Genomic DNA, 26,018 nt, shown 5'->3' with positions numbered 1-26,018 from the left:
CTCGAGCGCCGACGAGACGACCGTGGGAAAGTGTCCCCGAGATTTCGATCTCCGTTGAAATCTGCATCATGCGCGATCCGTCAACGACGACTTGAACAACACCTCTTGCAACTGCAACACCTCAAAACAGCTCATCGAGACCGCGCGGACACTGCACCGCACGCCTCGACGACACACTCGCCCACCATGGCCGAGCCACCACAGAAGCGGTTCCGGGTGGGTCCTCCGACCGCTGCCTCGACCCACTAACACCCCCAGTACGCCACCTACACCGAGAAGCTGAACAACATCTCGGTCGATGTCGGCAAGCGCAAGGGCCTGTCGTGGGAGAAGGAGGAGTTTGGGGAGGACGAGCAGACTGTGAGTGGAGCTTGGAGGCCGTGCTGACCGCAGAAAACACCCTTCACCGTCGAGCTCGCCCGCCTCGAGCTGCACGACCTCACGCTCCCGTACCAGGAGCTCTCGCGCGCTCTCTCCCCCCTGACGGCGACACTGCCAATGACGCTGCACAACCTCAGCGCGATCTTCGACATCTTCTTCGCCTTCTTCGCCAAGCTCAAGGACGGCGAGGACCACATCAACTCTGGCCTCGACTCGGCCCTCTCCCTCCTCCAGGCGCTGTACGAGACCGTCCTCGGCGAGGCGGTCGCGTTCGCGCCCGAGACCGCCAAGCACATTACGAGGATAGGCGCTCTGCGTGCGCTCGAGCCCAAGCTCGTCGAGCGTGCATACTCGACCCTCTCGCTCGTGCTCCGCGTCCTCGCGCCCAACCTCCTCAAGCTCGGCGGCGAGGCGACCCTGCGCGCTACGTGGGAGGTCGTCACGCCTTACCTCCGCCCACAGGAGAACAAGGCCTATGTTCGCAAGTGCATTGCCGATGCGTGGGCCGGTGTGCTCCGCAAGGCCCGCGGAGAGGCCCTCCAGCGCCTGATGCGCGTGCTGCTCGAGGAGGACACCGAGGGCATGGAGGCCGTCTGGACCAACAGCATGAAGGGAACGAGCCAGCACCTGCATTCTCGTGCAATCCCGATCTTCACCACTCTGCTCGACGAGCTCGTCCTCAGCCCGACCGAGGAGCACACCGCGACCCTCAGGCACGTATCTACCGCACTGGTGCACCACTGCTCCTCGAGCGCGACGGCCCCTCTGGTTGAGGCCGTGCTCTCGCGCGTCGCTGGCGGAGCTGCTGCGTCGTCATCAAAGTCGACGATCGACTACGCCACATCCACTGCCATGCTCGAGGTGCTGTGTGCCTTCCTCATGACCCGCAAGGGCAAGCGCTTCCCCGCCGCCCAGCTCAAGCCGACTATGGTCAAGCTCCAGGGCCTCATTCCCCAGGTCAAGGCCTCGGTTGACAAGCCCTCTGCGGAGGAGCTGGCGAGCAAGTGGCGCCGTGCGGTGGTTTCAGCTATCGTGGGCAGCCTCAATGCCGGCCATCTGGCCGAGTGGCTCAGCCCCGGCGTCGCCCTCATCGAGGCGCTCTGGGCCGCTCTCCCCACCCCCGAGGCGTTTGCCTTTGTCAACATGTGCATCGCTTTCAAGTGGGCCGGTATCGAGCAGTTCCTGCTCGCTCACGTTGCCCGTACCGCCCTCACCGGCCTCTCGTCCGACCCCCTTCCGACCCTCGTGCTGCTCAACAACCTTGCGAGCGCCGGTTTCCTCTCCGGCGGCCTGTCCAACGTCCAGGGTGGACGGTGGCGCCAGGCTTTGGTTACGAACCTCGCCAAGCTTTTGAAGGACATTCGTGACAGTGATCTTGAGCTTGCCGACCGCCGCATTCTGGGCCAGATCCTCCGCCTCATCCCATCCCTCGCTGGCGAGAGCCAGCACTTCATCGACCATCTGATGGCGATCCTTGACCGGCTCAATGTGGCGGCGTCAGATGAGGACGCTGAGGGTAACTGGGAGGAGACTGGCGTGTGGAACGACGCCCACGCTGTCGGCCGCATTCTGAGCAGTGTTTACGACCTCGTTCTCCGCGGCCCTACAACCGTCAAGGACAAGTTCAAGACTTACTGGACCACAAATCACCTGCCAAATGTTCTCGTTGGGAGATATCACTGGAACCGCGAGATTTTGGAGCAGACGGCAGCGTTTGTTGAGCATTGGCCTGAAGTGGAAGCGTAAGTGGTTAAACACCGAAGCTCACCCCTAACCACCTCAGCTTGGATGACGCGAACGTTGATCGCCTCCGCCTCAACGTCCTTTCGGCCGACTCCTCCCTCCGACTGTCGTCTCTCAAGATTCTGGTCACGGACGCTCACGACAAGTCCAAGGACGTAGCGGCCATCTGGCAGGCGTGTCTCGCCGTCGAGTCCGCCCAGATGTCGCTCAAGAACGTTCGCGATCGCACGACTCAGATCGCCCGTTTAACCAGGCACCTCTCATCGCTCTCTACCGACGTCGACGATGCCGTTGCCACTACCGTCAACTCGGCCCTTTCGTACCTCGTCTCGCAGCTCAAGGTCAACTTCCGTCCGCTCTGGAGCGAAACCGTCACCGCCTTGACGGCTCAGGTGCCTGCCCACGGCAACACCATCTGGACGATTCTCTGGGAGGAACTCCAGAAGACCATCACTGCCACTAAGGCCGTCCTTCCAGACCTCGGCGTGGAGTACCCCGAGTGGACGACGCAGCGGGCAGAGATCGACGATGAGGAGGAAGACGGCGATGAGGATCATGAGTTTAGGTGTGGTGCTCTTGCCAAGAACAGGGCCAACATCTCCAAGGCCTGGCAGCAGAACGACGATGTCGCTCCTTTAGATGTTGCTGAGATTTCGGTGAGTTGGGGAAACCGTCACGCACAATAACAGGCATCAACTCACACCCCAGATTCAAATCTCGCGCGACCGCCTCGATGTTCTGAGCTACGAGACTCAGCTCCTCGCCACGCTGACGGCCAACCCGTCCCTGGCTGAGAAGCACACTCGTTCCATTGTCCCCGTTGTCCTCGCCATTGCTGGTGCCTCCGCTGATGAGGCGACCGTCGAGCTCGCTCACCTCACCACCCGCCAGCTGCAGGCGCGCACTACGAGCTTCCTCGAGCTCCTCGTCAAGTTTGTCAACCCCAAGGCCGCATACCGCTCTGCCGAGCTCCACGCTCTTTACCTCAACCTCCTGTCCAAGGGCGAGCCCAAGGTCCAGGGTGTGGCTCTGCGATGCTTGTTGACGTACAAGTCGCCCAACCTCGTACCCTACAAGGACCGCCTCAGCAAGCTCCTCGACGAGACTCAGTTCCGCGACGAGCTCACCCACTTCGACCTCGCCACGGACAGCGAGGTCGTTGAGCCAAAGCACCGCCCCGAGCTACTCTCAGTGGTCATTCGCCTGCTGTACGGCATCATGATGTCGCGCCGTGCTCGTAGCGCCACTGCCCAGGGCCAAGGCGCACGCAAGCAGGCCGTCTTGACGGCCCTCAGCGGCGTGTCATCCGACGAGCTCAAGACGCTCATCGACCTTATGCTCGAGCCCTTCGGCGGATTTGAGAACGTCAGCGCTGCGGACCTCGAGTCGGCGTCCATTTCCGCCCCAGGCCGCCAGCAGCTCGGTTTCTTGGCCTTCCAGCAGGAGGTGCTCAGGTACCTCGCCCCTCAGACTGTCGCCCACTGGCCTCGCCTCATCGGTGCAACTGTCGTCCTGGTCCACCAGGCTCAGCGTGAGATTGAGCAGGAACAGGAGACTGTCGAAGAGGAGGCCGAGGCAGATGAGGAGGAGGTTGAGGCCGAGGACAAGGGCGCTGCCCCCCTCCGCACCATCCGTTCTACTGGCCTCAAGCGCCTTGTCCAGTTCCTCCGCTCTCGTGCGGTCGAGTTCGACTTCAAGGCCTTCCTCCCCGTCTTCTTCAAGACGGCCATCTCGCCACGTCTCGCGAAGCTCGAGGTTGAGAACACCCAGGCGCCGTCGGGCACGCTCGACCTGATCGCTGGTCTCGCTGCCTCCCCCGAGACCTCGTTCAGCTTGGTCAAGTACGACGACCGCACGCTGCCGAAGACGTTCGCGTGCATGACTGCCGTCAAGGTCAAACCCGCCGTCATTGGTCGCGTGTTTGATGTTGTCGAGTCACTGCTCGCTGACGACGAGGACGAGGACAAGGTCATTCAGAATGTCCTCATCCCCAACATTCGCCCTCTGATCGACAACATCATCGGCCTGGTGCAATCGCTCAAGGCTTCGGCCAACGAGGAGATCATGCGCCGCCTCCTCGGCATCCTCTCGCGGCTGTCAGCTGTCGTCAGCGATGGCCAGCAGGCTCAGCAGCTCGCTGCCCTCCTCGGCCCCATGCTCCGCCAGCCAGGCAAGCAGGTCAACGAGAAGGCCAAGGTCAACATCCTTGTCACCCTCCAGCGCCTGTACGCCATTTCGCCCGACTTCAAGGAGCCTTCTTCGGCCTTCTTCTCGCAGAGCTACGAGCTGATCAGCAACCTGCTGCAGACTCTCAACCTCCCGACTTCTCGTCGTGCGCTCATCGCCGCGCTCGAGACGTTCGGCGAGGCCGATAGCTCCCTGGCGCCTGCTATTGAGATCGTCGCCAACCTGAACGCCTACCGCGTGAAGCGTATGGACGAGCCCGACTTTGACCGCCGTTTCGAGGCGTTTGGCAAGCTCAACGACCTGGCCGAGGATGAACTTCCACAGACATCGCGCGAGTGGCTGCCGATTCTTCGCAGCGCTCTCCACTTCGTCCAGGACGCCGAAGAGCTGTCTATCCGCACGAACGCGAGCTCGGTTCTGCAGCGCTTCGTCACGCTCGTCGGCGACGCCGAGTCTGGCCCTCTTGTCGAGCAGCTCCAGTTCGTCGTCCTCCCCGCGCTCCGCCGCTGCCTCCTGTCCAAGCAAGAGCTTGTGCGTAATGAGGTCCTCCTTGTCTTCTCCAAGGCCATCAAGGAGTGCTCGGGCGTCCCCGCTCTCGCCGAGTTGCAGCCCCTCCTCGGCGATGAGGACGAGACCAACATTTTCGTCAACCTCGGCCACATCCAGGTTCACCGCCGCGCACGCGCGATCCGCCGCCTGCGCGATGTCGTCGTCGAGGGTGGTATCCGTGAGGCTACGATCGCCAACGTGTTCCTTCCTATTCTGGAGCACATCATCGCGGGCTCGACCGAGGTCACCGACCACCACCTGGTCAACGAGTCCATCATCGCCATTGGTGTCCTCGCTGGCCGCCTCAGCTGGTCAAAGTACAATGCTCTCGTGATGCGCTACCTCCGCCTCGGAACACCCAAGAGTGCTCAGCAGAAGTTCTACATCCGTTGTGTCTCGTCTCTCATCGACAACTTCGCCTTTGACCTGCGCAGCGATGTCAAGGTCGGCTCGGACGAGTCGTCGGAGACCCTCGACGACGCCGCACCCGAGGATGAGGCTGCGCCGGCCGCTGATGAGGCGCCTGTTGCCGCCTCCGCCCGCATCACCGAGGTCGTCCTTGCGCGTCTCCTCCCGGCTCTGTCTCACTTCATCGCGCGCAAGCATGACGAGACTGCCGACGAGGCCGTGCGCATCCCCGTCGCCCTCGGCATCGTCAAGCTTGCCTCCGCCCTGCCTGAGGAGGCCTCTGCCAACGAGATCCTCCGCGTCGTCACGACCGTCAGCCAGATCCTCCGCAGCAAGGACCAAGACACGCGTGACATTGCTCGTGACACGATCGGCAAGATTGCCGTGTTCCTCGGTCCCGAGTGGCTCGGCAAGGTGCTCGCTGAGCTGCGTACTGCGCTCCAGCGTGGTCCTCAGAAGCACGTTCTCGCCGTCACGACCCACTCGATCCTCGTCCTCGCCACTACTGAGGCTGCGGACCGCTTCAGCAACCTCGACCAGGCGGTTGGGGATGCCGTGTCAGTGTCCGCAGAGGTCATCTGGGGAGAGTCGGGACAGGACGTCGCGACCGAGGGCTTCAAGACCAAGATGCGTGAGGTTCGTGGCGCACTGTCGCGTGGCAACGACACCTTCCAGCTGGTGTCGCGCCTCGTCTCGCCCTCCAAGATCGGTGCGGTCCTCGCGCCCGTCCGCGAGATCATGCACGTTTCGCAGGCTGTCAAGACGATGCTGCAGGTCGACGAGGTCCTCCGACGCATTGCTCTCGGCCTCAATGCCAACGCCCTCATCAACCCGACAGACATCCTCAGTCTGTCCTTCTCGCTCATCAACGGCAACTCGCAGTACCTCCGTGCAAAGAAGAAGGAAGCCAAGTCTGCCAAGCCGGCCGACCGGTTCCAGGTCCAGATGAAGCGCAAGGAGAAGGAGGACGAGGACATGTACCCGCAGAACGCGCACAAGTTCGTCTCGTTCGGCCTCGAGCTGTTCATCACCGCCTTCCGCCGTGGCAAGTTTGACTTTGAGGACGTCGACATTCTTGCGCGCCTCGGCCCGCTTGTCAACGCGATTGGAAACACTCTGTACTCGCCCAACTCGTCGATCCTGGTGCTTGGCCTCAAGGCGACGGCTGCGATCGCAAAGTGCCCCATCCCTCAGGTCGACGAGGCACTCCCTGCGTTCGTGACCAACATCTTCAAGGTGATCAAGAACGCTGGTGGCACTGCCGAGTCCGAGGTTGCCCAGACCGCTCTCAAGACCCTCGCCGTCCTCATTCGTGACTGCAAGGCCTCGCAGGTGTCGGACTCGCAGCTTCGCTACCTCATCGAGGTTGTCAACCCGGATCTCGAAGACCACGACCGCCAGAGCTGCATCTTCACGGTTCTCCGCGCCGTCGTGTCGCGCCGCTTTGTCGTGCCCGAGATCTACGACGTCATGGACCGCGTCTCGTCCATCATGGTTACCAGCCAGTCGACCCACGTCCAGGAGCTCTGCCGCGGTCTGCTGATGCAGTTCCTGCTCGACTACCCCCAGGGCCAGGGCCGCCTCAAGTCGCAGATGACCTTCCTTGCGCGCAACCTCGACTACGTCTTCGAGTCGGGACGCGTCTCGGTCATGGAGGTGCTGTCGGCGGTCTTTGGCAAGTTCTCGGGTGAGCTTGTGGCGGAGTACGCCGACATGTTCTTCGTCGCTCTGGTCGCCGTTCTCGCCAACGACGACAGCGAGAAGTGCCGCAATATGGCTGGCGTTCTCCTCCAGCAGCTCTTCGGCTCGCTCGAGGAGGAGCACCAGAAGCGCCTTCTCCAGGTCCTCAAGGCTTGGGTCGACGCCCGCAACGACAACGCCGCGCTCGCGGCTGCCTCGCTGGCGGTCTACGGCCTGCTGTGCGAGAGCGACGAGGTCGAGGCCAGTGTCATTGCCGAGCTCCCTGCTGTCGTGCTCCCCGTCATCCGCAGCAGCGCCCGCGCGTTGGCACGCGCCGAGGCGTCCGACGACGAGATCACGCTCGAGCATGCGCTCCCGCAGCAGGCGCTCAGCGTCATCGCCAAGGCCCTCAAGGCCAACGGCGAGCTCGCCAAGTCGATCCCATGGGCCGACATTGTCGCGCACCTGCTCTTCCCTCACGAGTGGGTGCGCTTCGGCGCCGCCCGCGCCCTTGCCGTGCTCTTCGCCGGCGAGGAGGCCTTCACAGTCCTCGACGCCGATCTCCTGCTCGACATTGCGCGCAAGAGCTGTATCCTCTTCGGCGGGTCCAAGTCTGCCGACGGCGAGGACGTGGTCATTGACGCCAAGCTCGCCGACCAGCTCGTCAAGCTGCTCTGGAACATTGCCAAGCACTGGGCGACCTCGGAAGAGAACGGCTGGACTGTGGCGGGCGAGGAGGTCGAGGGCCAGCAGGAGGAAGACGAGGACGAGGAGACCGAGGAGCAGTCGGCGTCGCGGCCGCTCGCGTGGCTCATGTCGCGTCTGTCGTTCCTTGCGCGCCGCCTCATCATCAGCCGCCCAGCGGCCAACGACACGCTGCCCGGCCAGCCGCTGGCGTGGACTGGGCCCGTCATGTCCATCCTGCGGTGCTACGCGGGCATCTACGAGGCGCTCAACAAGCGCCAGGCGCGTGGCTTCCTCATCCACATCCTCAGCCCGATCTACCGCATCCTCGACGACGAGGGCGACCTCGCCGGCCTCGACGGCGCGGGCGGTATCGACGACCTGCGCACGCTCGCGACCGAGGTCCGCGACTTTGTGCAGGCCAAGGTCGGCGCGACCAACTTCTCCAAGACATGGGAGAAGATCCGTCGCCACGTCGGCGACAAGCGCCAGGTGCGCCGCGAGGCGCGCAGCCGCATGGCCGTCGCCGACCCCAAGGCGTGGGCCGCGCGCCAGGAGCGCCGAGGCGAGAAGAAGAAGGAGTCGAAGAAGCGCAAGGTGCACGCACACATGGACCACAAGAATGCGCGTCAGAGGCGGGGATAAGGGGGGCGATAGTACCACAGTACCACAGTCCGGGGTTTATTTTTAGTTTATCATACCCAGCATTCATTTGGCCCATACCACGACCCGGTGTTAGAGATGCATCGAGTCTTCGTCTACCTTGGCGCAGCGATATTAAACAGGAGATGTGAGATGGAACGGTGAGTCTGTGATATCCTGGAGCGGGGCGGGGGGCGCGAAGGCCGCGAGAGACGAGTTTTGAGGGGTAGTGTGATGGTATGTCGTGGTCAGTTTCGATATCGGTCGTGCGTCGCGTCGCGTCGGTCGTCGCGGGGATCCGGGGTTGGTGGTGGTGGGTGGGGTGGTGGTAGGTGGTAGGTACACGCGAACCAGTCGCTAGCTGTCGGCGGGCTCGCTCATGCGCTGCTCGAGGGCGTCGGAGCGAGCTTGCCGATCGGGTCTGTCGACACCTCGACGTCCTTGTCCTTCTCGCCGTTGAGGTTGAGCGCGCGCGGCGGCTCGTCCTTGTGGTACGCGCGGCGGAGGTGGCGGTACTTTTTGAGGCTGAGCATAGCGAGGACCTCTGGGGGGTTAGTGGGGCGGGCTAGGGGGGCTACGCACCCTTCTTGATGTGCTCGGCGAGCTCGAGCTGCTTCTTGAGCTTCTCGGGGTCGGTGATGGTTGCGTTTTCTGTGTGTGTGAGCGGGCGTGTGGCGGGTGGCGGGGGTGTGGCGGGCGACGGGGCGACGGGGCGACGGGGCGACGGCGGGGTGCTCGGCGTTGCCGGCGTCGCGGGGCGGGGGCTCGCCGCCGGTGTCGGTCCCCTGGCCGACGCCGCGCCGTAGCGAGCGGATAAACTCTGCAGAGGCACGCCGCTCCGCATCTCGGCGTCCATTCCCCCCTGTCCGCGGCGGGACCGAATCCGTCTCCGCCGGCGCCCGCTTCTTGGCGGCGGCCGCCCGACTCCGAGGCCAAGCCACGACCCTGGAAACGGCGAACAACGACTCACTCTCGAACGCGCGGCGCAGGCGGCCGTTGAAGTTGTACTCGGGGTCGGGGCTGCGGCGTCAGTGTCGTCGAGGTGCGTGCTCGTCGCAGCGTGCTCACTAGTCGCGGCCGAGACGGTGCAGCTGTGGTGGTCAGCCATGTCCATAACGTCAGGGGCGCATGCACGTGCGGCGGGCGCGGTTCGCTGTGCGATCCACTCGCGACAACCTCGGGGTAGAGTGCAGAGCGAGAGTGCAGAGTGCAGCGTGCACTCTGGCCGTGCCGCCCAACGCCGAGCCGCGCCAGCCACGAACGTGCTGGCCTTATCTTGGCTTTGGGCAACTCACCTCCTTGTACAGCTTCTTAGCGTGGAGGCGGAGGGCCTCGACGTCGAGCGGCTCAGCCGGCGGGGGCGCGGCGGCCTCCTCGACCGGCGCGGTGGCCGTCGCCGCCGACGCCCAGCGGGCGGCGAGCGGCCGGGCCGCAGCGGCGGCTAGTGGGCGGCGGGCGGCGGTGCGGAGGGCGGCGAGGGACATGGCGACGGGGTGTGGGGCGTGGGTGAGCGGGGAGGGGGAGATGTGGTGGCCAGCGAGGCCTGTGGGTGCGCGATGGGGCGCTTGTGGAGTGGACGAGTAGACGAGTGGGGAGTTGCCGAAGTGGTTGTGGTGTGATGCTTGTTGCTCTCGGCACGATGATGTCGAGTCGAGGAGGAGCGGCGGCGGCGGCGGCGGAGCAGCACCAAACGGTTACGCTCTGTCCGGTCCGGTTTGGTGCACAAACTTCGCGGAATCACGACGGCGGGAGTATATTCACTTTACGTAATTCGGAATAAGCCGGGGGTCGCCGACGACGCGCGCACTTCGGCACCATCTCCGCCAGATTTCTCGGTCGGCAGAGCGGCGCGGACAGTGGCCACTGTGAGCGAGGGTGGATGACTGATGCTGCTCGACCTGCTGCTCCTCCTCATCCACCACATTGTATCCCACACTTGTATCATACCCAAAAGCACTCACAATGGCCGAAGCGTGAGCCGCTAGTCTCGGCCCACACTGACCCGCAGCGCCGCCTGCCCCATCGACGTCACCCCCGCCAAGGAGGTCAACCCCCTCAACCCCAAGGGCCTCAAGCCGTAAGCCACCCCCCAGGCCACACTGACACCCCCAGATGCTGCGCGTGCCCCGAGACAAAGTCGGTCCGTGACGACTGCTTTATCAAGTTCTCGGCCGACGAGGCTCCTACCCGCTGCGCCGACTTGATAGAGGCGCACAAGGCCTGCATGCGCGGCTACGGCTTCAAGGTGTAGACAAGACGACGACATCATCATACGAGTACATGCAGCACTATTCATCTACGGATCGTCATGGGCGGATGGCCTGCCGCCGCGGCTCGGCGTCCACGGGTGATGGGGACGGCCGGGTCCCAGTTTCCTCCGAGGCGCCGCTTCCAGCGCCAGCCCGACCAGAGCATGAACGGGCCGACGACGTTGACGAGGAAGAGCACGAAGAGGAAGATGAGTGTCGGGCGACCGGGAAAGTCGTCGGGCGAGCATGGGGGGAAGAGCGAGATGGCGAGCCAGATCATCGACACTGTCAGCGCGATGGAGAAGGGACGCCCGGCTTCCTGGCGGGTCAGCGGCGTAGTGTCGCAGAACCCACTCGAACGCCCTTGGCTAGTGTTGGCCAGCCTGCGAATAGGCCAGCAGCGAGCATGATGAGCGAGAAGACGTGCGCCGTGGAGGGGAGGCGCGACGCAAGGACCACGGACGCAGAGAGTGCCGAAGTCAATGACAAGGATGATGTCAGCCTGCGAGGTGTCAGCGTGGCTGGCTTGGTACGATGCCACCCACGTCTTCTCATCTGCTCCGTCGTCATCGTGAGACGAGGCGCTGCCAGAACTGCTCCGCCGCGGCCGCCGCTTTGCCTGGCGCGCGCGATGCCGCCGGCGTGCGTCGGGGCCAGTGGAAAAGTCGGCCAAGAGGAGGTGGACGAACAGCAGCCCGCCGGCGAGCGGCCAGATCGAGTCGGACGTCGTGGCCGAGGTCAGAGTCCCGAGTACCGGCGCGAGCAGCGACAACAGGAGGGGCGGGAGGAGGAGTGGCCTGAGTGCGCCCGAGACGGGGAGGAGGGCTGCCGGCGTCAGCTTGAGTTGCAGTATGACAGAAGCAGACCCACACTCAGTCTTGCCCTTGTCGCTCCCCCACCCGAAGCGCCAGAGCGCGTACGCGGCCAGCTCGAGCGCGGTGCAGCTCCACCCGACCTCTGCGGCGCCAAAGTCGCCGACGAGCATGGCGTAGAACACGGCGAGGAACAGGGCGATGACGGCGAGGTGCTGGCTGACGGGCAGCGTGGCCAGCATGAGCGGGACGAGGCGCGGGCGCGGGCGCGGCGCTGCGGGCGGTCAGTAGGTGTGGGCTGGCTGCTACGCACGCAGGGCGTCGAGCTCGGCGAGGTACGATGGCGGCACGTAGTTGTCCGGAAAGGGCTGCCGCCGCCAGAGCACCTTTTCCCATACGGCCGGGGCAGGCGCTGCGCCGTCGGCCTGGGCTATTGGGGGCCGCTCGTCGTCGCTTGGGATCATGGCGGCGCCGGCGCCGATGGCGGGGAAGTGGGATATGAGCGGGTGTGGGTCGAGGTGTCGTCGAGAGTGATGTGACGCGTTGCAGAGTGCCGACTTGTTTTCAGGCACCGAATGCGGCATCCATCACCGGCAACAGGGCCGGCTGGCTGGAGACTCCATTCGTCGACTATCTCACATCTTCGCATCACTCAACCCCCACACCCACAATGGCGGGCGAAGACTACTGGCTCGCAACATCAGTCGCGGACGGCAGCAAGCCGCCGCGCCCGCACTCGTGGAACGGCGCGCCAGACGGCGCAGCGGCCATTGTGCTGGACCAGCTCGATCTCGAGGAGGACGCCCACGAGCACGAGGTGGGCGGGCACCGCGGCTCCACTGACGACGGCAGGTCTCAGCGCTCGACGACACGCTCGACATTCCGCCCTTTGCACGCATGAGCTCATCGTCGACGCTGACGCCCGCGGCGGCCATCGAGCGCGAGCCGCCAAACGTCTCGCCCAAGAAGTCGCGGTACACCCGGCTCGACGAGGACGAGCACCGGCCCACGACGTACTCGTCCCTCCCGCCGAGCCCGCGCGCGTCCGACATGAGCGTCCCCTCCCGCATGCTCGACATGGACGACCTGCACGACGTGTTCCAGCGCCAGGGGCTCGCCGAGCTGTCCCCGCGCAAGCGCCGCTCGTCGCTCGACTCGGCCGACGAGCGCAGCGCCAACGAGGACTTTTATCCCGCTCGCTCGAGGAGGCACACGCTCGAGCACGACCATGGGGCTGGCGAGGCGGCGAGACTGGCAAAGGAGGCGGGGTATGATGGTGGGGGGCTTGAGACGATCACCTCCCCGCCGCTCAGCCCGACGTCGTTGAACGAGGTCGAGGACGCCGACGAGGTCAGGATTGATGACTCGCCGCCAAACGTGCCCAGCGAGGACCGTGCTGGGCTGAGTATCTGGGACCTGTTACGCGACGAGGACGCGGCCGAGCAGTGGGAGGGCTGGATCGCGAACGGCAAGTGGTGAGTGTGGCGAGGGGGAGCAGGCTGACGCCAAAGGGAGCGGATAGCAAACTTCCTCGCCGTGCCGCTCGCCGTTGAGAAGGTGACAATGTTCGGCGCACTCCTCTGCCTAGACGGATTCTTGTACAACTTCACCATCCTCCCGATCCGCGCCCTCTTCGCCGCGTGGAGCATCCTCGTCCGCCTGGTGCGCGGACAGCCAGCGAACATGATCCCGCCATCCCATCTCCAGTCGCTCCTCCGCATGCTCCTCCTCACCCTACCGGCGCTCATCCTCGGCTTGTCGACCGACACGAGCAAGATGTACCACTCTGTCCGGGGGCAGGACACCATCAAGCTCTATGTCATCTTCAACGCTCTCGAGGTGGGTTCGATTTCCGGGAGGATTCTAACCCAAACAGATCGGCGACCGCCTCTGCTGCGCTTTTGGACAAGACGTCCTCGACACACTGTTTGCACGCGACACGCTTGGATATGCAAGCGGACCTGGCCGGCGTAGGAAACGCGAGCAGGCCAGGCCGTTCTTCTTCTTCACACTCTCCTTGGGCTATGTCTGTGGGTTCACGGCGCTGGCCATGCTGACACATACAGTGGTCCACACCCTTATCTTCTTCTACATGCTCATCTCGCTCAATGTGGCCATCAACTCATACGACTACACTCTCATTTCACTCCTCATCAGCAACCAGTTTGTCGAGATCAAGGGCTGTGGGTAGCTTAGTGCAGTCGAAAGCATACCCTAACCCTTCCAGCCGTGTTCAAGAAGTTCGAAAAGGAGAACCTCTTCCAGATCATGTGCGCCGACATTGTTGAGAGGTTCCAGCTGGGCCTCATGCTCGTCGTTATTGCTATCCGCAACATGATCGAGATGTCTGGCTCTGACCTCGCCTTCCTCCCCAGGAGCTTTACCCGGGGCAAGAGCCTGCTGGAAAGAATCCTTTCGGTGAGCTGACATCGCACCGCTCATCAACTGACATCCAGCCCGTGCTCTTCGTCTTGGCCTCGGAAATGATGGTCGACTGGCTCAAACATGCCTTCATTGCAAAGTTCAATCACGTCCGTGCCACAGTCTACGGCCGCTTCACCGACGTCTTGGCCAAGGACGTCCTCCTCGCCGGTACCATTGGCAGTGGACGCGGGCGCGATCAGAAGAGAAAGCACCCGATTCTGCTTGACCAGTCCCCGCTTGTTGCCAGGCGACTCGGCATTGCAGCTATCCCCCTGGCCGTGCTCGTCATCCGCATGGGAGGCCAGGCGGTTGGCATGATCATGACGTCGACTCATGCCATCGACGGCCAGGCTCTCGAGTCGGGCTGGCTGTGGACAGCACTGAAATGGACCGCCGGTATCCTGGTCGCCATAATCATCTGGGGATGGTGAGTACTGTGTTTGGAGCCCCCTGACACCCGCAGCCTTGTTGTGCTCAAGATCCTCCTCGGACTCGGGCTGCTCAGCTATTCTGCTCTCCGCCAAGCGGGCATGGACGAGCGGGAGGCCGAGGACAAGGTCAACAACTTTGGCCGAACGGCCGTGGGACAGAACAAGGAGGAGATTGTGAGCTCCGTATGCCCCGTGTAAGAGCTGACGCCCAGGCATACGAGAAGGAAACGAGAAAGTACCTCTCGCAAGCCATCGATGACCTGCCTGACCACTCGACGACGTCCACGCCCAGGCCACCCCAGAGAGGCGGGGCTGAGGCGGCCGAGGACGTGGCAAAAGCGGGCAAGAAGAAGACCTGGCGGCTCGAGGAAGTGGACCGCTGGACCATGGTCAAGCGCATCTGGTAGACAGCACACCCACATCCACACCATACACCTGTTGTAGACCTATTTTAATGGCAGTGCATACACTTCGGAACCTGCTGTCTACTCGTCGTCCTGAGCCGGCGCAGGGGCTGGTGGGTTGCGGAGGAGGCTCGAGCCCTTGAGCTTGCCAGCCCAGTCGTACTTGTTCTGCGGAGTGAGCTGCTGTCACCACCATCACCACAACTCACGTCGTAGACGGCGGAGACGGCGTAGATGGTCAGGGGGAAGAGGAGGCCAAGGGCGACGACCTGGCGCGTGGCGGTGCGCGTGAACTTGAAGTGCTGGTACACGTTCTCGCGCTACGGGTTAGGTGGGGCTGAGGGCTCGCAACTCACCATAGCGGCCCAACGGTCGAGAGCCGGGTCATGCTGCGGGGGTTAGTTGTGTCGCGGGCGCGTCAACGCTGGCGGGGGGACGGATTGGCGGGAACGGGCACGCTGTCTCGCAGGCGTCGCTTCCTCGCCGAGCGAGCGGCGTGAACGAGGGCCCTTGCTCGCTGCTCTGCCGAGGAGCGCGCCGCGCCCAAACGACCACTCGACGATCGGCCCGCTCCGTCCCCTCCGAACGCCAGTCCCCGGCGCAAGCCTCGCTGTCCGATACCCACTCGAAGGTCTGCACTGTCAGCACCACCCCACCGCTCCACCGGCCCACACCCGCTACTCACGTCCGCCCATTGTTATCGATGTATGCTGCTGGTGTTGTCGATGTCGATGTCGTCGAGGTCGAGCAACCACTCAACGGGCGTCGGATTCACGGCAGACCCGGCTTGTCCGGCCCTCCCACTTACGGCGCCACCACGGACACCCCGTAAAACCCCGCGCAGCGGTGCCTGGCGGAGTGGGCTGTTGATGGTAATCGAGCAGGTGGTGCCAAGGTGCATCTCTACGCTTGCTTGCATCGCCCACATCACCTGCGACCCCCCACACCACCACCATGAGCAGCCGTGCACGCTCGCGCTCCCCAGACTATCGCCAGCGCGCGTACTCGCCGTCCCGGGCCACGGGGGGACACTCGCCGCCCCCGCCACCGAGGCGGTACGAGGCGCCGCGCGAGCGCCGCTTCGATGACGACAACGGCAATTGGGATCGGCGGGCGCCACGCCGGCACGACGAGGGACGGTACGACGACCGCCGGGGGTACGACCGCGACCGGCCGCTGCCCTACGACGAGGAGCGGAGGGGCGGCTACGGGGGACGAGACTACGACGACGAGCGGCGGTACGACGGCCCGCGGCGCGAGTACGATCGCCGCGAGTACGAGCCCCGCCGGGGCGCCTGGGAGCGCGGGATGGACGTCGAGGAGCACCCTGCACGCCGGCGCGCAGAGCCCTCGGCGCCCTCGCGCGACGTCATCCTGCTTGGGCTCGACCCCGAGCTAACCGAGACGGAGCTCGCGGGCTTCCTGCGCACCGAGCACGGCGCGGCGGTTGACAGCACCAAGATTGTGCGTGACCGCTCCACGGGCCAGTCCAAGCTGTTTGGCTTCGCGCAGTTCTCGACCGTGGAAGAGGCGGAGCGCTTCGTATCGGCCAACTTTCCGACTATCACCATGCCGGCGCTGTACACGCATTCCGACCCCAAGACTGTCAAGATTGACTTTGCGGGGTCGCGCGCCGACTCGCATCGCGCGCCCGGTGGCGCTGCGCCGCCGTTTAGCGCAGCGCCCCGCGGCCACGACGGAATGCGCGACATTGGATCGCCGGGCGAGGGCCAGCGCGTGCTCCTCCTGCGCCACCTCGACCAGGGGACGTCGGCTGGCGAAGTGACGCGCCGGCTGGCAGAGGAGATCAGTCGCATGATCGGCAAGGGGTCGGAGCGGGACGCCGAGGCGGCGATCGCGCGCGTCGTCATGATCACGGACCGCGGCACGACGGCGCCGTGGGGCTTTGCCTTCGTCGAGCTCGTCACGCCAGAACTCGCCACGGCGCTCCTGTCATATCTGCTTTCGCCGCAGCACCAGCCCAACGGCTTCCTGATTTCGCAGGTGCCCATCGCTGTGTCGTTTGCCAACTCGTCGGCGTTTATTCCCACGCCTGCGGGTCCTCTAGGCGGGCAGTTCCTGCTCAAATCGGCCCCGAATGGCGGTATCGGCGCAGGCACGATGGCCACGCCGGACGGAGAGTACTGCGCGTACTGGCATCAGCAGGCCGGCGCGGTCGAGACGATCCCCAGGGGTGCTCCGGCCGTGCCAGCGCGTGGATCGCCACTCGATATCCCTGCAGCCACAAAGACGTTCCTCGGCAACCTTGCTGGCGTTGTGGCTCCCAAGCCCAAGCCGGCGGTGCCAGCTGCAACGGGCGTCCAGCCGCCCGCTGCGGCCGCTGGGCCCAGCACCCAGCCTGCCGACGCCACACCCGCGCCACTCGCGGGCAGCATGGGGCCGATCAAGATTGGCGGCTTTGGCTCCTTTGGCAAGAAGATCAAGAAGACTGAGGAAGTAGGCCTCATTCACATCAGCGGCCGCAATGCGTTTGGCGACGAGGAGGACGTCGACCTCGTCGGCAAAGACACTGTTCTTCTCTCTAGGAGTGAGTTGGTCGTTTGGCGAACATGCAACTCACACCCGCAGCAAAAGGAGCAAAAATCATCCCACCAACATCCACAAGTCGGAAGGTAAACCGGTATTGCGGCGGCTCACCGCTCCCCCTGAAGATGCTCACGCTGTTCCTCACTTTCATCTAGGTCGCGACCAACATTTCAAAGTGGAACACGAAGCAGTCGGAGCTGTCGGCGCCAAAGGCGCCAGGACCTCCAAAGGGCGTGTCGGGTGCGAATGCCATTGTGAGCATTCGTCCACCCGGCGCCGCTGCTGCCGTCTCGTCGTCCACCTCGGATGCCGCCCCTGCCGATGAGGCCGAGTTCGACTACACCGACACGTCCTCGTTCGCCACGTCCGGCAAGGTCGCCTGCCTCCTCTGCCAGCGCCAGTTCAAGATCGAAGACACTCTCCGGAAACATGTGGCGCTCTCAGATCTTCACAAGGCTCGCACTCCCTTTACACCTGAACCTCGTAGGTTCAGGCCAGTGTCAGAACTGACAGAATTTACTCTCCTGCTTAATCACTCGTCAACCTCCAATCCTCACGCAATGGCTGCTGCCTCAAACACCCAAAACCTGCATGTTCAAACCCACTATTCACTTTCTGTCTTGATACTTGGGAATACAGACTAACCTGGCCGACCCGGCCGCGTGCGAAGCAGGCAGGCGCCGTAAACTCGGCCTTGGTGGGGTGGATGCCGATGGGGGCACATACCGCGACCGCGCAGCGGAGCGGCGTGTCGTCCACCACCAGCCCGACAAGCCCTCGCTCCCGCCCCTTGTCCATGGCCGCAAGCCGCTTCCCGAGCCCAAGCCCAAGGCGCCCTCACCACCGCCGGCAGCGCCCGCGCCTGCCGCAGACGAGTCCAATGTCGGCAACAAGCTCCTGTCCAAGATGGGCTGGGCGTCTGGCACTGGGCTCGGCCGCGAGGGCGAGGGCCGCGTGGACCCCATCCACGTCAAGCAGTTTGAGGAGCGCTCGGGCCTTGGCGCGTCCAAGGGCCGCGAGGCGGGCGCGTGGTCGGGTCCAGGCGGCTGGCAACAGCGCAAGAAGGACATGGTGGGTGTGCGTATCAGGTCGCTGCTAACGCCCAGACAAAGGAGCGCTTCGAGTCGTCGCAGTAGCTTATCACTCACTCGTCTCTGATCTGTTGTGACCATCCCCACCATCCCCGCATAATTGCAACAATGCCATGTCTAGTCTATGTATCCGTGATGTGTCTAAATCTATGCGTACTTGTCGAGACGTGTCGCCGACGACTTTTTCCAGCGGGCCAAGCCGTACGCCGCGAGGGCTACTGCCGCACCGCCGAACAGCAGGACAGGAAGCGACGAGGACAGGGTGCTCACGAGCCCGTGCGACGCCTCGCGCGCGGCCTTGGCCTTCGCCCGGCGCCCGGGTGCAGGCTCGCCCTCGGCTTGCGGGGCGGCCGCGGCCTCGACGAGGGCGAGCTCGTCCTGAATGCGGCGGAGGACGTCGCCCTCCCACTTGCCCGTCTCGTCGGAGAGGTGGGCGAGGGTGCGCAGCGCGCCGGTGAGCGCGTGCGTCGACAGCAGCAGCGCCGTCTGGTGGGCCTCGAGCTGGGCGAGGTGTGCGTCGAGCGGCGAGAGGTCACTGCCAGTGTCAGCGGGGTCCAAGGGCAGACTCACGTTAACCCTGCTGCGTCGGCCTCGGCTGCGCGGGGTGCGGCGCGCTGCTGCGCGCGCACAGCGGCGTCGGCGACCGCCGTGTCGATGTACTTGCCGATATCGGCGATGCCCTCGAGCAGTCTCGCCTGCGAGTGGTGCAGGATGCCGTCGAGCACGTCGCTGCCCGTGCTCAGGCTGTCGGCGGCGGCGGCTGGCGCGGGGGCAGCTTCGGGCTCGGGCTCCACCGGCGCGGGCTCGTCCTCCGGCTCGTCCACCTCGGCCTCGGTGCCGTCCTCGAGCCCGTCGATGCACACGACGTAGGCAAAGTCCGAGTCGACGAACCCGTCCTGGATGGTAGAGTCCGTCACCGTCGCGCCGTGGTACAGGAACCTCGTGGGCGCCGGGTTGACGGGGTCGTCAAAACATCTCGGGCTCCGCTTGCCCTGGTGCCGCGCGTCCGAGTGGTTATCTCTGATCGTCCACCCCTTGAGGCCGGCCGCGGCGATGCCAAAGCCCATGTACATGCCCTTGAGGACGTTTGAGATGACGCTGCCCCCGCGGAGGATGGTGTCGATGTCGTCAGAGAGGATGCTCAGTCCGACGCCGACGCCGACGCGCATCGCGCGGCTCGCGGCGTCGAGGATATTGTCCTTAACCACGACACCGGTGTAGTCGCCGTCGAAGGGCGTCGCGTCCACCATGAGAATGCCGCCCATCGCGCTACGCCGCAGCGTCATGATCCGGTTCGCGGCCACCTGCGTCCCGGGCGAGCAGTAGACGACAATGCCAGCGTCGGTACAGTCCCAGATCTTGTTATCGCGCACGACCGAGTCGCGGCACGCGATGCTGATACCGTCGGCGAGCGGCCGTCCCAGCGGGCTCATCTCCGGGTCGGGGCCGTCCACTGCCGGGTCGTACTCCTCGCCGACTGGTCCGATCTCGTTGCGCTCAATCGTCGCGCCCTTGCACGACAGCTTGTCGCCCTCGCGGATGTGGATGGCGGTGAAGCCGCGCGGGTCCGTGATCCAGCTCTCGCGCACGCTGTGCCCCTCGTTGCCGCCGAGGACGACGAGGCCCGGCGCGTGGGTGCCGCGCACGCGGCCAAAGGTGGCGCGCGCACCGTCGACAATAACATTGCGGATCGCGACGCGTGCACACCGCCGGCAGTCGCCTTGGATAGCTGTAGCTATGGCGGGGTTGTCGATACGGAGCACGGCGCGCTCAGAGCCAGACTTGTAGCCCAGCGTCGCGAGCTGCTGGTCGGCGGCCGTGAAGGCAATGGTCGACGTGATCTTGTACACGACGCCAGGGCACAGCCACACCTTGGTGCCCGGGCCGCCGTCCGTGAACATGCGATTGATGTCGGGGGCGTCGGCTTTGCGCACGCACCTGTCGGCGGCTAGGGCGAGGGGAACGAGGGCGAGTGCGGCGATGGCGAGGATGAGTGCGCCGAGGTGCCCGCCGCGCGGGTGTCGCCTCTGCTCTGCCCGTTGTCTGGGCATGCTGAGCGCAATGTGTTTATGCAGCGATGAGAGGAGTGAATGGTCAACAGGTGAACGTGTTGGGGCCAAGGCCATTATAGTTTAAAGGCGGCCGGCGGCGGTCTCGAGTGGCGTCTGGTCTGGTCTGCCAGGCGCGTCGCAGAGATTTCAGCGATTGAGTCGCCAGGAACGCGCCTGACCTCGTCGTTGTCCCTTCCCCCCGTCCGGCCACCTTGCACCCGACCGACATCGTCATCCACCCAGCGGCGGCGGGCAACAACTCGCAGCATCACACACTTGCTCACTGCCAGCCAGCACTTTGTATAATGTTGACACCCAGGAGCTCGTTCTCCACAAGATCACAGCACGACAGCCCCAGCAAGCCAGTCCGACCCCCACTACGGCCCAACCTGCCCCCACGGCGGACACCACCACCGCTACAAACCAAGAACGCGCCCTTCTCGTCCATTTTCCAGCCAGATGATGGTGAGAACCCGACACTGCCAGAGGCACGGCTGACCCATCCAGGCCCCCTCTTCACCCAGACCCTTGGCCTCGCATCAATTGTCTTTGCGACCTACCACCTGTGGACGCAGGAGGGACCACATATCGTGACACGCACTGGCACTGTTGTGCTCCTCATCGGTGCGTGACAGCAACTCGATTGAGCTAATTGTAAGCGGGCTTCTGGTTCCTTCTCCCCCGAAAGGATCCAGAAGCACCACTCGACTGGAGCAAGGAAGTCGTGCTCATTACTGGCGGTGAGTGGTGGACAGGGCGCCGACAGCGGGACGGCCTTTGCTGACGCCACAATACAGGTGGCAGTGGCCTCGGTGCCGTGCTGGCCAAGAAGATCCTCGACGACCCCAAACGCAGAGGCGCAAAGGTCGTCGTCCTCACCGACACTCAGCCAGAGTACGACGACGACAGAATATCGACATACATCTGCGACGTATCGGACAAGGTCGCCGTGAACGAGGTCGCACAGGTTGTCCGGCAAGATGTACGTTGGGGAGCGGTGCTCGCTGCTGACGCCAGGTCGGCATACCCACAGTGCTTGTAAACAACGCGGGCGTTGTTAACGGCAAGCTTATCCTCGATCTGACCGAGGCAGACGTACGGAAGTGAGTCTGTGTACTGCCATCTCGACTGACCCCAGGTCTTTCGACGTCAACACGCTCGCCCACTACTGGACTATTCAGGCCTTCCTGCCTGAGATGCTCCAAAGGCGACATGGCCACGTCGTCAACATTGCTAGCGTCCTTGGCCTCTGCGGTTTTGCCCAGTGTGGTGAGTTCAGTTGACTGCGATCTATGCCAGCTTACACGGTTAGCCGACTACTGTGCGTCCAAAGCCGCCGTCATCTCCCTCCACGCCAGCCTGCGTAGTGAAATCGACTTGCAGTAGGTTGCCCTGGTAGTGCACCTGCTCACGCTACAGCTACGACACGCCTGAGATTCGCACCACGACCGTCTGCCCCGGCCACATTCAGACGGCCATGTTCAGTCGCATCTTCGTCCCCGACCGATGGCTTCTGCGAGCGTTGACCCTCTCGCTTTCTCCAGAGGCCGTCGCCGATGCGATCAACGACTCATTAGGCGGTACGCGCCGCGACACGATTCTCCGGCTACCATTCTACACCCACTCGGCTCGTCTTCTGGGCCCTGGGCCGTCCCTCGTCCCTGCACCGCTCCGTCGGGCCGTTGAATGGGTATGTGGGCGTTCTGTGGCCTTGACTGACACTCCAGTTCACTGCTGCAAACTTTGCCATGCAGAACTTTGGCCCCAAGCCGAGCGATGCCGACTGCCTCACCGGGTGGAGAGCCAACAACCAAAGGCGCCGCGGCTACATCGACCCGTTTGCCGTCGAGCCTACCACTTAGAGATAGATCATACACTGCACACTACATTGCATGTCACCCCCTACCCTGCTTGCTGCTCGAGTTGCTTGAAGCCGTTGTCGAACACGCTGGTGTTTTGACCGTGATCATTTTTGCCACTTTTGACGCGTGGTCATTTGGTGCAGCGCGCAGCGCGCAGACCCGCCGCCAGCCAGCACTCGTAGCCGCGATTACAATCAATCACTTGCCGGTCCGACCCATTCCACTTCCACTACTCCAACTTATGATCATTCGGCATTCTCAAACCATGGTCGCGCTCCGCACGCGCGCCCTGGGACGTGCCCGACATATCCTACTAGACACCCGGCCGCTCGTCACGAGCCCGGCGCTGCGGTTGCCTCGCTCCCCGATCCGCGGCCGTACACTGGCGACACCGTCAGATCCGATCGACCCGCCGTTTGCGAGCTCGACGCAGGCAGCACAGCAGCCCGAGTCGAGCGGCAGCGCTCCCCCGTCTCCGCCAGCCGACGGGGGCGACGCCGAGCCCCCGAACCCGCCGGCACCGTCCTTCCCCGCCATCGTGACGACGCTCACGGCCCCTCCACCCCCGACAACGCCGCTCGCGCCCGAACACCACGTCCTCTTCAACCACCTGGCCACGTCCTTTATCCCCGCCAACCAGCCATGCGTGTCCCCTGCCCAGGGGACGCTCATGCAGGACGGCCCGATGGGCAAGATCATGGTCATTGACGAGAGCACGCCGGCGCCGGGCGACGAGGACCCCGTCATCGCCCTCGTCTCGCCGTTCGAGGGCGGAGACGCGTACATCGCGCGCGCGGTCACCGAGGTCGCCGGGCACTTGAGCGCCGACATCGTGCGGCTTGACCTCGCGCTGGGCGTCGGCCTCGACGGGCCTTATGCGCCGCTGAAGGAGACTGGTGGGTTGAAGGAGTGGTACTCGCTGACTCCAGGCATCGCCGCCCCTCCGCTGCCCCAGAGCATCAACCCGCTGCTCTTTACGCCTTCCAATCGCCACCCAGAGAGCGCACCCCCGCCCATGGAAGAGGAAGAGGACGACGACGAGTCGGGCATGGCCGCAAACTTTGGCCGTCGCGTGCCCGCCATGTTGGCTGTGGGTGGGCCCGGCGCGGGCGGCTCGCCGTTCTTCGCGTCGAATGTTCGGCGCGAGGGCGCAGAAGTCAACGAGGACTGGATTACATTCTTCACCAGCCTCATCAACATGCAGCTGCCAGAGGGCGAGGGCACGCCCGCCACCCGGCGTATCCTCCTGCTCGAGTCGGCCGCGGCCATGTCCGAGACCTTTGACGTCTGGTGGCCATCGCTGCTGGAAGCTGTACGCCGCCGCCGCCGAGGACCTGTGACGCCGTCGAGCCGTGGCTCGAAGTCCAAGATTTCCCAGAAACCCTTTACGACACAGCCGACGACTATTGTGCTGTCCGTGCCGCCCTCGCTCCTCCTTCCGCACACCGCCGAAAGCAACTCGGAGACGCGCGAGGAGATCGAGTCGCAGAAGGACCGCATTCGATCGGTTGTGGAGCAGCTTGGTGCCTCCGTTGACGCGGTGCACGTCGTCGACGGTGGCGACAAGAGCGACGAGAAGCTATGGTACAGCAGCGAAGAGCACGACCACGAGGGAAGGAAGGTGCGCGAGGAGAAGCGTCTCCGCGCCATCTTCAACCAGGGCCCAGCGGCGTTGTTGCCGTCGTTTGTGACTCCCAACGAGGGAGGGCAGGCGCAGGGCGGGCACCCAATCCTCGACATGCTCCACCAGGTCGTCAGCCGCAAGACCAAGGGCGACGGCGAGGGGGCGCCGCAGCTCGTCTGGAAGACGCTGGCCATCGTCCCGTCGGTGCGCGACCCCGAACTCGAGCGCCACGAGCGTACCCTCCGCCGTCGGGCCGTCAACGCCGCGCTCATGATGCGCGCTGTTGGTCAGCTTGGCGCGACTCTAGAGGAGCCACTGGCCATGCTCGAGGCTCCAGGATCGGCGCCTTGGCGCGGCCGCAAGAAGCGCCTTCAGCGCCGCAAGGAGCCGGACCCGGAGTGGGCCGAGGCTGTCATCGCCTGGAACGACGCCATGGACCTGGCGAGCACGGCTGTGGGCAAGGCGGCGACCGAGGCCGACTCGATCAAGCAGGCCATTGTCCTCAAGTGGGGCGATATCCAGATCGCTCGCGCCATCGCAGCCGACCACGAACGGCATATCGACGACACGGTGTCCCAGTACCTCTCTGTCTCTGACCAGCAGCGCAAGCAGCGCAGGAAGGAGGAGAAGAAGAATGCCCCGAAGGAGCAGGCGCCGTCAAACGACCCCGTGGTCGAGGCGTTGAAGAAGTCCAAGGACCTCGGAAAGCACGAGCGTCGCCTGCTCGGCTGCATCGTCGACCAGAACCAGCTCGCCAAGGCTTCGTTTGACGACGTCCACCTGCCATTCAAGACGATCGACGGTATCAGGACAGTCATCTCCCTGCCGCTTCTGTTCCCCGAGGCGTTCCAGAGCGGTATCCTGAAGGACCACACGACGAGCGGAGCGCTGCTCTTCGGCCCTCCGGGTACGGGTAAGACCCTGCTGGCTAGGGCTATTGCCGCGGAGAGCGGGTCAAGGATGCTTGCGATTCAGGTGAGTTAGAGACGACGTGGGCAGGCTAACTCCTCAGCCAAGCGACGTCAATGACATGTGGGTCGGAGAGGGCGAGAAGCTCGTCAAGGCCGTCTTCTCGCTCGCGCGCAAGCTTTCGCCGTGTGTTGTCTTCATCGACGAGGTCGACAGTCTGTTTGTGCGTGCTGGACACTGAGCCGCGAGCCTAGCACTGACAAAACAGGGTGCGCGCTCAGCACGGGATGCTTCTGGCGGCGCCAAGGCGCACAACCAGGTGCTCACCGAGTTCATGCAGGAGATGGACGGGCTGAGCTCGGCGATCAGCAACCGCGACAAGCGTATCGTCGTCGTGGGCGCGACGAACCGCCCATTCGACCTGGATGACGCCATTCTGCGTCGACTACCTCGTCGCTTGTTGGTGGACCTGCCAACAAAGGCAGACCGCAAGGCGATCCTGAGAATTCTGTTGCGCGACGAGATGCTCGCCGACGACATTGACCTCGACAAGATTGCCGAGCAGACGGAGAGCTTCTCGGGATCTGACCTGAAGCGTGAGTTGGCGATTGCGGCAGTACGCTAACTCTGCAGACCTCTGCGTCGCCGCTGCGCTGGCGGCGGTGAAGGAGCTGATTGAGGTGCCGTGGAAGGCGGCGTCGGCCAAGGCGACCGCGCGGGCCGCCAAGCTGGTGGCGACGGAGAGCACGCCAGGCGGCTCGGACCCACGAGCAGATGTCCGCGTCGCTGTCGATGAGCCGACGCCGGAGCTTGTCAAGACGGAGGCGTCGCCGGCGGTGGCCGAGGTCCCGACGGCCGAGCTGTCCCCGGCGGGCAAGCTCGTCGAGGAGGCGCACCTCAAGCAGCTGAGCGAGAAGGCGGGCGAGGCAGCCGACGCCGGAGCGTCATCGACCCCCAGAGTGTCGGAAGGCAGCGCGAGCAGCTCGGCCGTACCCGACACCAAGGCGTCATCATCAACGACCCCCACCGACCGACCTACGCGCTCTCTCCTGTCCCGACCAAAGATCAGCCTCGACAACCGGCTGCTGCACGCGCGCCACTTTGACACTGCGCTGGGCGAGATCCGGCCGTCGTCGTCCGAGGACGGCACCATGGCCGAGCTGCGCAAGTGGGCCGAGCAGTACGGCGAGGGCGGCAAAAAGGCTGGCAAGAAGAGCGGGTTTGGCCGAGGGTTTGGGTTTGGGCAAGAGAAGCTGGGCGTGGGCCAGCATTTTGGCCGTGTGAGCGAGGAGAGCAACTAGCATTGGCGGGGGGCACGTACATATTAGCAGCATCATATA

At 64.3% G+C, this 26,018-nt stretch overlaps 10 protein-coding genes across 10 annotated transcripts; 6 read left to right on the top strand and 4 right to left on the bottom strand.

The window, feature by feature from the left end:
• Nucleotides 1–186: 186 nt before the first annotated feature.
• UTP20 (U3 snoRNP protein) lies at nucleotides 187–8,277 on the top strand (the record flags this gene model as incomplete). Its single annotated transcript, XM_069352699.1, has 5 exons — nucleotides 187–216; nucleotides 259–360; nucleotides 394–2,123; nucleotides 2,165–2,780; nucleotides 2,833–8,277. The coding sequence occupies 5 exons, from the start codon at nucleotides 187–189 to the stop codon at nucleotides 8,275–8,277; spliced, it is 7,923 nt and encodes a 2,640-aa protein (XP_069210117.1).
• A 374-nt stretch (nucleotides 8,278–8,651) lies between these two features.
• On the bottom strand, nucleotides 8,652–9,758 carry Q8F55_004177 (uncharacterized protein; the record flags this gene model as incomplete). The annotated part of the gene is made up of 5 exons (XM_069352698.1): nucleotides 8,652–8,818; nucleotides 8,857–8,925; nucleotides 9,245–9,294; nucleotides 9,343–9,365; nucleotides 9,570–9,758. The coding sequence occupies 5 exons, from the start codon at nucleotides 9,756–9,758 to the stop codon at nucleotides 8,652–8,654; spliced, it is 498 nt and encodes a 165-aa protein (XP_069210116.1).
• Nucleotides 9,759–10,236: 478 nt separating this feature from the next.
• Q8F55_004176 (uncharacterized protein) lies at nucleotides 10,237–10,525 on the top strand (the record flags this gene model as incomplete). Its single annotated transcript, XM_069352697.1, has 3 exons — nucleotides 10,237–10,247; nucleotides 10,283–10,351; nucleotides 10,387–10,525. 3 exons carry the CDS (start codon nucleotides 10,237–10,239, stop codon nucleotides 10,523–10,525), a joined length of 219 nt encoding a protein of 72 aa, XP_069210115.1.
• A 41-nt stretch (nucleotides 10,526–10,566) lies between these two features.
• Nucleotides 10,567–11,799, bottom strand: GPI2 (glycosylphosphatidylinositol anchor biosynthesis; the record flags this gene model as incomplete). Its single annotated transcript, XM_069352696.1, has 5 exons — nucleotides 10,567–10,842; nucleotides 10,878–11,025; nucleotides 11,069–11,348; nucleotides 11,394–11,609; nucleotides 11,649–11,799. 5 exons carry the CDS (start codon nucleotides 11,797–11,799, stop codon nucleotides 10,567–10,569), a joined length of 1,071 nt encoding a protein of 356 aa, XP_069210114.1.
• A 206-nt stretch (nucleotides 11,800–12,005) lies between these two features.
• Q8F55_004174 (uncharacterized protein) lies at nucleotides 12,006–14,597 on the top strand (the record flags this gene model as incomplete). The annotated part of the gene is made up of 9 exons (XM_069352695.1): nucleotides 12,006–12,152; nucleotides 12,188–12,810; nucleotides 12,847–13,174; nucleotides 13,212–13,365; nucleotides 13,402–13,518; nucleotides 13,563–13,753; nucleotides 13,792–14,186; nucleotides 14,223–14,364; nucleotides 14,403–14,597. The coding sequence occupies 9 exons, from the start codon at nucleotides 12,006–12,008 to the stop codon at nucleotides 14,595–14,597; spliced, it is 2,292 nt and encodes a 763-aa protein (XP_069210113.1).
• Nucleotides 14,598–14,675: 78 nt separating this feature from the next.
• On the bottom strand, nucleotides 14,676–15,289 carry Q8F55_004173 (uncharacterized protein; the record flags this gene model as incomplete). The annotated part of the gene is made up of 5 exons (XM_069352694.1): nucleotides 14,676–14,762; nucleotides 14,804–14,914; nucleotides 14,951–14,983; nucleotides 15,220–15,227; nucleotides 15,280–15,289. The coding sequence occupies 5 exons, from the start codon at nucleotides 15,287–15,289 to the stop codon at nucleotides 14,676–14,678; spliced, it is 249 nt and encodes an 82-aa protein (XP_069210112.1).
• A 259-nt stretch (nucleotides 15,290–15,548) lies between these two features.
• On the top strand, nucleotides 15,549–18,277 carry Q8F55_004172 (uncharacterized protein; the record flags this gene model as incomplete). Its single annotated transcript, XM_069352693.1, has 5 exons — nucleotides 15,549–17,142; nucleotides 17,184–17,227; nucleotides 17,297–17,596; nucleotides 17,781–18,212; nucleotides 18,248–18,277. The coding sequence occupies 5 exons, from the start codon at nucleotides 15,549–15,551 to the stop codon at nucleotides 18,275–18,277; spliced, it is 2,400 nt and encodes a 799-aa protein (XP_069210111.1).
• Nucleotides 18,278–18,379: 102 nt separating this feature from the next.
• Q8F55_004171 (uncharacterized protein) lies at nucleotides 18,380–20,283 on the bottom strand (the record flags this gene model as incomplete). The annotated part of the gene is made up of 2 exons (XM_069352692.1): nucleotides 18,380–18,767; nucleotides 18,803–20,283. 2 exons carry the CDS (start codon nucleotides 20,281–20,283, stop codon nucleotides 18,380–18,382), a joined length of 1,869 nt encoding a protein of 622 aa, XP_069210110.1.
• A 305-nt stretch (nucleotides 20,284–20,588) lies between these two features.
• Q8F55_004170 (uncharacterized protein) lies at nucleotides 20,589–22,145 on the top strand (the record flags this gene model as incomplete). The annotated part of the gene is made up of 9 exons (XM_069352691.1): nucleotides 20,589–20,748; nucleotides 20,791–20,907; nucleotides 20,943–21,023; nucleotides 21,081–21,265; nucleotides 21,301–21,386; nucleotides 21,422–21,552; nucleotides 21,596–21,665; nucleotides 21,703–21,973; nucleotides 22,011–22,145. The coding sequence occupies 9 exons, from the start codon at nucleotides 20,589–20,591 to the stop codon at nucleotides 22,143–22,145; spliced, it is 1,236 nt and encodes a 411-aa protein (XP_069210109.1).
• A 265-nt stretch (nucleotides 22,146–22,410) lies between these two features.
• Nucleotides 22,411–25,979, top strand: Q8F55_004169 (uncharacterized protein; the record flags this gene model as incomplete). Its single annotated transcript, XM_069352690.1, has 4 exons — nucleotides 22,411–24,744; nucleotides 24,782–24,901; nucleotides 24,947–25,274; nucleotides 25,312–25,979. The coding sequence occupies 4 exons, from the start codon at nucleotides 22,411–22,413 to the stop codon at nucleotides 25,977–25,979; spliced, it is 3,450 nt and encodes a 1,149-aa protein (XP_069210108.1).
• Nucleotides 25,980–26,018: the final 39 nt, after the last annotated feature.

The sequence above is a fragment of the Vanrija albida genome (genome assembly GCF_041260175.1).
Source record: "Vanrija albida strain AlHP1 chromosome Unknown contig_3, whole genome shotgun sequence".
Taxonomy (NCBI): domain Eukaryota; kingdom Fungi; phylum Basidiomycota; class Tremellomycetes; order Trichosporonales; family Trichosporonaceae; genus Vanrija; species Vanrija albida.
The sequence above is the reverse complement of the archived record's forward strand: the minus strand, read 5'-3'. Positions and strand labels throughout refer to the sequence as shown.